Source organism: Myotis brandtii, unplaced genomic scaffold (assembly GCF_000412655.1).
Source record: "Myotis brandtii unplaced genomic scaffold, ASM41265v1 scaffold165, whole genome shotgun sequence".
In the NCBI taxonomy this organism is placed as follows: domain Eukaryota; kingdom Metazoa; phylum Chordata; class Mammalia; order Chiroptera; family Vespertilionidae; genus Myotis; species Myotis brandtii.
In genome coordinates this window covers 16,595,332-16,604,980 of record NW_005356042.1, presented here as the reverse complement: position 1 = coordinate 16,604,980, position 9,649 = coordinate 16,595,332, and the positions used below count along the sequence as shown (strand labels likewise).

Genomic DNA, 9,649 nt, shown 5'->3' with positions numbered 1-9,649 from the left:
AAAAAAAAAAAAAAAAAAAAAAAAAAAAACATAAAAAGGTGAGGAAGCCTGATTTCTAAACAAAGATAAGTTTCTAACGGGGGGTTTGCAAGCATGATATGTTCTCCCCGTCCTAAAGTGCAAGCTGTCCATTGAAAAAAACAAAGGAAATGTGGTTATTGCTGGAAGATGGGTCCCAGAGTATCTAGGCTGCCCCTTTCAGGGGCATGACTGTGCAGGCAATGGAACGTGTTTACCCCAGAGCTTCGAGGGGGGAGATTTCACAGCCGGGGCAACAGAGATAAGCAGCAAACCCTGTGTCAGTGCCACATAGCTAACACATGTGTGGGTTCCTGCCCCTCCCCCCTCACCAGGCCACTGCCCGCATCATTGACATCTTTGAAGTGGAACCCAACAAGATGTGTATTGCCAGTCGTTCACATGCCTTTGCCACGGTGACCTTCACCCCCCAGACCATGCAGTCGTACCAGTGTATCTTCGAGGCGACCTTGGATGGCGTGCCCAGGTACCAGCACCCCAGCAACCTCTCCTGCAAGCAGGGCTGCAGGCCACACCCCATGGGATGTCATTCCTGCCATGCCGGGCTGACAGGCTTCCATCTCCCTGTTCCCCTGCAGCATCCAGACCAAGAACCGAAGCCTCACGTTTGATATCGTGGGAGAGGGGACCCTCCCTCGGGTGACCATCGTGCGGCCAATTCTCCACAACCAGTATGGAAACCTCTTGCTCCTCTTTAAGAGGCTTCTTCTTGGCCATTCAGAGAAACTCCCTCTCGTCCTCAAGAACAATGGCAATATCCCTGCCCAGGTACTGCTGGGGGGTGAAGTGCGGGGTGGAAAGGGAGAAGAAGCCTTCAGATGTAAGACTTCTGACGTTGAGGTCCCTGCCATCCCTCTTGAAGGAGGACTTCTTTGATGTTCCTCATCCATTAACCTGTGTTAATGCAGAGGGAAATCTGACATGGTCTCTACCCTCAAGGAGTGTCAGAGAGCAGATTACATAGTCCACTAACAATCACCGTGTGAGGCCGTGTACAATGACATGCACCAAGCTTAGTGGGTGGGATTATGGGTATGCTTAGTGTCGTCTTTGTTTTTTCTGTAACGAACATTGCCTTTATAATAAAGGAAAACAAAAGAAACCTCATTGGGGGTGAGAGATGTAGCATCTGTAGGGACTTCTGGTTCAGCCATTATATTTTGTAAAATTTTATTTTACAAAAAAAGTGCTAAATTGTGCAAGGGTTATGCAAAAGACTGTAGGACTTTTGAAAATGACCTTGATCCCATCTAGGGGATCAAGGAAAATTTCACTCTAAAATGACATCTGAGTGGCACTGAAGGTAGCTGGGTTTTAGTTGGTGGGCTTGGCAGCGAGTGAGTGCATCCAGGTAGCAAAAGAAAATGGCAAAGACAAAGTCACACAAGCAAAAAAGCAGAAGGTACAAACAGGAGCTAGTAAACACCAGCTTCATGAGAGCATAGTGTACAGATAGGAGAGCGGTGGGAGATAAATACAGAAGGCAGAGTAAAGGGACAGCTTGTCGAGGGCTTCGGATTCTGTATATATTGTAAACCCTACAAGACATTATTACTATTATTGTTATTGTTGTTTATACAGTTAAGACTCTTTTAGGTCTACCCACATGATGATGATTATTATTTATGTATTTATTTATTTATTTTGCTTGTCATTCCTGCATCTCCACCTTTACATCTGAAATCCTTTTCCTACTGACCAAAGAATACTTTTTACTATTTCCTTAATGCATGTGTGCTGGTAGTGAATTCTCTATTTTTATTTTAAAATCTTCATTTCTTCTTCATTTTTAATGTAACTTTTACTGGCTATAGAACACTCTGCGTTAGCAGTTGTTTTCTTTCAGCAAATGGGAGATACCATTCCAGTGTATCCTGGTTTCCACTGTGACTGCTGAGATGCCAGCTGTCAGTCTAAAATGTTCTTTTAAGGCAATCTTTCCCCTCTGACTGTGTTTTACATTGTCACTCTGTATTTGCTTCCTGCTATTTCACTATTATGTGTCTATGTATGGATTTCTTGTTATTTATCCTTCTTGAAAATCACTGGGCTTCTCGATTCTGCAACTTTTGGAAAATTCCTAGATGTGTGTTCAAATGTTGCTTTTATTCTATTCTGTCCCATCTCTCTTTCTGGGAAGCCAATTAAACATATAGAAGACCATTCACTACTAGTATATCCTCTGTGTCTCACAATCTCACTGTATTGTCCATTCATTTTTTCTCTGAGCTTCCTTGTGCATAATTTCTTTTGACCTGTCTTCAGTTTATTAACTCTGCCTTTAGTTATAACTAATCTGCTATTAAACCTCCAAATAAATTCTTGTTATCATTTTTTAACTCTAGAATTTCTATTAGATTATTTTTAAAATCAACATAATCAGGTTTTTTTTATATGTTTTTTATTGACTTCAGAGAGGCAAGGAGAGAGGGAGAGAGACATAGAAACATCAATGATGAGAGAGAATCATTGATCAGCTGCCTCCTGCATGCCCCCAGTTGGGGATTGAGTCCACAACCTGGGCATGTGCCCTGACCAGGAATCAAACTGTGACCTCCTGGTTCATAGGTTGACACTCAACCACTGAGCTACACCAGCCAGGCTGATTTTATTTTTTAAATCAGTGGGCTGGAAAACATCATTTTTCTCCAATTCATTTTGGAGAAAATGCCCACCTTGGTTTTCCTCTCATCTTGGTAGGGTACTCAACATGACACTATCAAGCAACTCAGGCACTGGTACCTAGGAGACACTGGTTTTTAGAAACTCATAGGCATGCAATCCCTCATGAAATGACAAATATCCATTTTCATTTATTAGTCTAGAGCAGCGGTTCTCAACCTGTGGGTCGCGACCCCTTTGGCGGTCGAACGACCCTTTCACAGGGGTCGCCTAAGACCATCCTGCATATCAGATATTTACATGACGATTCATAACAGTCGCAACATTACAGTTACGAAGTAGCAACGAAAGTAATTTTATGGTTGGGTCACAACATGAGGAACTGTATTTAAAGGGCCAGAAGGTTGAGAACCACTGCTCTAGAGTATATTTTACAACCACCTCTGTCAAAAGCAGAGGCCGTGGCAAACCCACGTTGACACTACTGAGCTGGCTGATCTGGGAAGGTACCTGTGCTCTCTGGGCCTCCAGTTCCTCACCTGGATAACAAGAGCTGAACTAAATGTTCTTTTTTTCCTCTCCAGGTCTAATATTTATGATCTCTCCCTCTTCATAAGAAACAAAAAATCGGGCACTAGGCACAATGGCTTTTGGGGGGATCCTTCCCAAACAGCACGGGGTCTCACCATAGCCTCAACATCCATGAGCAGCCTGTAAGTGTCACACTCACTCCTGCTTTCCTTCTCCAGCTGCATGTTGACCTGCAGGACCAACTAGAAGTCTTTTCCCTGAAAGGGAGGCCCACGACCTCCTACATCTACATCATAGAGGAAAACAAAGCCCATGCAAAAGGTAAGTTGAGGAAGAGTAGCTTCTAGAGAGCAATGGAGCCCAGTCCCTGTTTCATTGGGGGACCAGTCAGGACCCAGAGAGAGCAGGATGTCTTGTCACCAATGGCCACTCTCAGCAGTGCTCATTCCCACACTTGCCCTTGAGTCGGGGTCTTTATGGATGCATCTTCCTTTAAGCTGACCCTACAGCATTCTTCTCTCTTCTCTTTGCAGCAAAGAAAGCTCACACGGCCTCCCTGGTGGTTCTTCCCGGAGAGACAGCCGAATTTGATGTTGTTTTCCAAGCCCGAAATGTCGGGAGAATGACAGGCACCATCCACTTGTCAGTGCGCAACAATCAGTACGAGGACACGATCATCCGCCTGGTGGGAGAAGGCTACGAGGATGACATCACTTTGGACAACGTCCACGGGCTGGTGGCTCCCACCAGCGGGGAGGCCCTCGACATGTCCGAGGTCACCGAGGACGTATCTATGGAAAACTTGGTGGCAGGTGGGAGAAGCAACAGTGAGGTGTTGACAACTGTTGGCTCTTGGGTCATTTTAAATGAGAGTGAAATTTAAAAAACAGATCCACTAGCTTCCTGGGAATTTAGGACCGACTCCCTTTCGTGCCTGGCTCCGTCACTGCTTGCACTCATGTGTACCCTCGAGGGACATTCATGGAGCATCCCTGTGCATGTGCCAGGCACTGTGCTGAGCCCTGGAGTTCTGATGAGTAGTCAGAGTCTCTGCCCTTCTGGGGCTTATAGTTTGAATTCAAATTCAAATTTAGCTAATAACCAAAATTCAAACTCCAGATTAGCGAAGAAGGGAATACACATCTCTCTGCAGTTTCCTATGTTTATATCTATTAACTGGCTCACGTTGACATTGTCTGTTTCACCTGCACCACGTGTCCTGGACATTCTAAGAGAGATGGTGGGCTTGTTTAACAGGTGTAGGCTTGTGCCTCCTCTAGAGCATCATTCTCTGTCATCTGAGAACCTACAGCATCAGCATTACCTGCGAGTTTCTTAGACATGAGAATTCCAGGCCCTACCCCAGCACTCACATGCTGAATCAGAACCTGCATTTTAGCAGGGCCTCTAGGTGATGTGAGAGTATACGAAAGCTTAAGACATTCTGCTCTGCAGTCTGTCAAGTGCTGCAGCTTCATCTGGTTGGCTGCACTCTTTTGGGGTAGGAGAAAATTCACTTCCTAGTTACCCTTAGAAAGCATTTGCTAAGCACCCTAACTGTGTGCCTAATTGCTATGAAGTGAATTATACCAACACTGTCCCATAGCTTTTCTAGGAGCTTCATTATAGTCCTGGAATAGAGCATTGCGCAGTCTATATGACATGGGTAAAAATCAGCACTCCTCACCCCTGTTGGTGGCTCCAGGGCGGCTTCTCTCCTCTCAGAAGTCAAGCAGGAGCCAGCAGTGAGCCCTAGTTCAGAAATCAAATTTTATACTTCTGAGAGGCTTGCCAGATTTAAAAAATCAGGCTATAGAAGTCCCCATTAAATGTGAACTTCAGGCCTGGCCGGAGTGGCTCAGTGGTTGAGCGTCAACCTATGAACCAGGAGGTCACGGTTTGGGGGGCGTGTAGGAGGCAGCCAATCAATGATTCTCTCATCATTGATGTTTCTGTCTCTCCCTCTCCCTCTCCTTTTTTCTCTGAAGTCAATACAAATACATTTTTCTAAAAAATGTGATTTTGAGATAAATTATGAATTATTTTTTGGTTTAAGTATATCCCAAAATATTGCACCGGGCATGTTTATACTAAAAATTATTCATAGTCTATCTGTAATTCAAATGTAATGGGACTCCTGTATTTTATCTGGCAACCCTAACCCTTAGTAGTAATGTTTCAGCAAATAAATGGAGTTGGGGACTGTGTTTTCTCTTGGAGGTAAGGGCCAAGGTGGGTGGATGGAAAGATGGATGGATGGATGGATGGATGGATGGATGGATGGATGGATGGATGGATGGATAAGTAGATTCCCCAAGGAAGGAAAGCTTACTGCTCAGGACTCCAGTTTTTCCAATAGAACAATCCAAGGAGGGAGGGGTTACATGAGGAGGAGACACATTGTCTTTCTGGTGCTGCCTCGGCTGGGTCAGAGCCCTGGGAGGAGGCCGGGGGACCCACGTGCCTTCTGCTCTGTTCCCTAGCTGCTCTGGTGGACCACATTCAGTTTGGGGACTGCCACCTTGGAAGCAGCTATAGCGTGAGCTTCACAGTCACTAACCACAGCCAAGTGAATGTGATTCGGTTTGAATGGCCCTCGTTAGCTACAATTACCTTTGCCCCACAGGTAAGTGAAAGCTACTTACTGTTTCTGGACTCCTTTAGGCCTAAGCCAAACCTATTTGATTGTTAGTCCATTCCTGTGGATACACACACACACACACACACACACACACACACCCTCTGATCTAAGAGCAGAGAATGAGATCTGCCAAGACTGTTGCTAGGCTGATGTTGAGAAATTCCATGGAAGCCTGTGTGGATGGAAAAGGTCCCAGTCTTCCTATCCCAGAGTGTACACCTGTGTCCCCCTAGGTGTGTGTTCTTTAAGCATTAGTGGTTCGCTAAAAGATAAAATGGGGGTGATGGTTTCTGTGGACAACTGAGATTTAGAAAATGTTTCAAGTTACATCTTTCTCTTAAAGACCCCCAGTGCCCTTCAGCATTCTAACACCTAGCTAAGTGTGTTTTACCTGCAATTTTCTAACCCCTCCTTTTAGCATCTCACAGCGCACATTTTGTGAATTGCTGACCAAATCTCACCATTGACCAAGGCCTCGGACAACATGGTAGCAGATCCTAGCCTCTGGCCCGCAGGCGCTTTTCATTGATAATTGACGTCTGAGGAACAGCGCAGGAGGCAGTGGGTATGTTGTGTGTACCAGGACACTGATACACACAGACATACCCACTGCCTCCCGCTCTGTTCCAGCCACCAAGTCTTCAAACACAGAATTCTCAGGGCATAGAGCGAGGGGGTTGGGGCCCCCCCTTTAAAGCTTGGACTGCTAACAGGAGTAAGGTTTGCTTCCTGGAGAGATGTGAATCATTAGTGAAAGTAGACAGAGATAAGCTTCTTATAGTCCACACACACACTCACCCCTCCACACCCTTCCACACACACACTCACACTCACGCTCCTGTGTATGCACACACATATTTGTGGCCCTGGGAAGCATGGTAAGTACAAAGCTTCCTTCTCCTTTCATTTTCCAGAAGAGGCAATTTCAGAAACATGAAAGGACTAGCATATATATATGCATATATATAGATATATATATATTTCATCTATATGTTGTTTTATATATGTGAGTTTTGTTTATATATGAGCTTTGGTATATATGTGAGTTTTGTATGTGCGTGTTTATGTATGTGAAATCATAAATGATTTTTTCTACAGTCCAAATTGGATTTCTCATGTATTTGCTATATACTTCAGCAAATCTAAGCCTTTTTGGTCTCAGGATTCCTTTACACTCCTAAACATTATTGAGGATACCCCCCAAAGAGCTTTTGTTTATGTAGGTTATATCTATCAATATTTACCATATTAGAAATTAAAACTGAGAGTGTTTTTAAAAACTGCATTCATTTATTAATTTTAAAATATAATAATAAACCCATTGCATGGTCATATAAATATATTTTTATAAAAACATCTATATCTTTCAAAATAAAAAAATTGAAATTGTGTGAGAATAGAGGCATTATTTTGCATTTTTATAAATCTCCTTAATATCTGACCTGATAGAAGACAGCTAATTCTCATATTTGCTTCTGCATTCAGCCTAATGCTATATCATATGTCACATAACTGCTGGAAAACTCCATTGTATAGTCATGAGAAAATGACTATACAAGATTGAATTCCCAAGTGACTAACACCAGGCTCTTTCCCAGACTGGCCACCTCCACCCTGGGTGTGCCAAGGACATCGTGATGACCCTGAAGTCAGACATACCCATCAACATGAAGAATATGGACATCAAGTGCAAGGTCTCCAAGATCATGTTTCAGCAACCTGCAGACCAGGTCCCTGACTGGGACGACCGCATGCGCACAGTCAAATGGGTGGACATGCCCAGAAACATGCCCGGGACTTTCACTACAAAACGAAAAGTGAGTAGAGACTTTAATCCCAAATCTGGCCAGGCCTACCAGGCCTGGATGCCTACTGCCCTCAGCATTGCCATGTCTCACCATTTCATTCTTTCATGGAAAAAGAAATTGTTCCCATTCAACTTGACTTTTTTAAACATATATATTTTTATTGTGAACAGTATTACAGATGTCCCCATTTCCTCCTCCCTTTGTCCCCTTTGTAATTAAGAAAGACCCTGCCCCCCCCCTTCACCGCACTATTGTCTGTGTCCATGGGCTATGCATATAAGTATATAATTTCTTTGGTTTATCCTTTCTCATCCCTTCCCCGCTCTGAGATATGTCTGTCTGTCCCAGGCCTCCATGCCTTGGGACTTATTTTGTTGGTCAATTTATTTTGTTCATTAGATTCCACAGATAAGTGAGATCATATGATATTTGTCTTTCTCTGACTGGCTTATTTCACTTAGCATAATTATCTCCAGGTCCATCCATGCTGACCCAAAGAATGAAAGATCCTTCTTTTTTAATAGCCACAGGGTATTCCATTGCCATTCCACTTGGCTTTGATCTCAAAAGTGACAAACAACTTCCAAGCATGCCACCTGCCATCCATACTACACATATCACATGAACCACACCTCTGAATTGGTAGAGCTTTAGATTAAGCTTTGATATCTCACTGAGCAAGTCCTCTCACCTTTTTCTTCTTCAAAAATGTCATGGCTGGTCTTTTCGTTGTTTCCTTTTTCCCTCAGGTGTCCAGAATTAGATTAATGGTAGACAGAATCTCATCTTTGGTCCATGCATGTCCCTCTTTTCATTATTCCTTGGTTGGTTCCCTTGTAATAATGTAAACAAAGATGAACCCTCACACAGCACAGGAAGTAGAACGTGGATTACCTGTGTGGTTCTCAGCCATGCCATCCCTCAGCCTCCTTCCTGGAGGAGATCATCTCCTGAATCTTTTTTGCTCAATCTCTTGATTTTTGTCTTTTGTTTCTTTTTTAATCTATGCAACTAAACATTTAATTGTAGTTTTTTACTTTATTTGTTTAAAGGTTGTTGCATGTGCTTATCCATATTGTGGCATGTGGCTACAGTACACCCATTTCACTGCTATATAAAATTCCATTATTATTTACTGTCCATTCTTCTTTTGAAAGCTATTTGGGGCTTCTCTAGAATGGACTGTGTTTCTATGAGCATTATTATTCATGTCACATTGTATTCATTTGAAAGAGTTTTTATTTCCAAAAGTGGAATTGCTGAACCATAGGATATAGGAATGTTCAACTTTCCAGGGTAACTCCCAAATGTTTTTCCAAAGTGCTGTACCAACTTATACTTCTACTAGCAAAGAGATCCCATTGATCTACGATCTCTCCAACATTTGGCATTGTCGGATGTTTTTATTTTTATCTTTGAAATGAATAGGAAATAGCCCTGGCCAGGTGGCTGGGATGGTTGGAGCATCATCCCATACACTAAAAAGGTTGCGGGTTCGTTCCCCGATTGGGGCATGTTCAGGAGGCAACTGATCAATGTTTCTCTCTCTTTCTCTCCCTTCTTTCTCTTTGAAAATTCAGTAGAACATATCCTCAGGTGAGGATTGAAAAAAAAAAGAAAAAAATAGGAAATAGATTCATTTTGGGCCTTTGCATTTCCCCAGTCACTAAAGTTGAATACTTCTTCATGTGATTATTGGCCATATAAGTTATCTCTTAATGTAAATGCATTTTGCCCATTTTTCACCTAGGATGCTTGTCCTTTGTATGTGTCATTTTATTTTTTATAAACTCTACTTTATATATTTTTGTCTGCAAACATCTTCACCAAATTTTAGCTCATCTTTTCACTTTCTTTGATTTATCTTTTTGTGAACAAAAATGTTCATCTCTCCCTTTATAATTATTTATTTTTGTGTCTTGTTTTTAAAACCTTTCTGTAACAGTGAAGAAAATAATCACTTTGTGTGTGTGTGTGTGTGTGTGTGTGTGTGTGTATGGCCCACCTG

The 9,649-nt window shown here is 42.8% G+C and overlaps 1 protein-coding gene across 1 annotated transcript in view; it reads left to right on the top strand.

Annotated features, from left to right (window-relative positions):
• The window catches only part of HYDIN (HYDIN, axonemal central pair apparatus protein), an 84,651-nt gene that overhangs the window by 39,035 nt on the left and 35,967 nt on the right, over positions 1–9,649 (top strand). The window contains exons 22-27 of the mRNA XM_005862644.2: positions 354–505; positions 618–807; positions 3,411–3,513; positions 3,726–4,004; positions 5,676–5,818; positions 7,432–7,650. Coding sequence (XP_005862706.2) covers positions 354–505; positions 618–807; positions 3,411–3,513; positions 3,726–4,004; positions 5,676–5,818; positions 7,432–7,650 — 1,086 coding nt within the window. The remainder of the gene's footprint in view (positions 1–353; positions 506–617; positions 808–3,410; positions 3,514–3,725; positions 4,005–5,675; positions 5,819–7,431; positions 7,651–9,649) is intronic.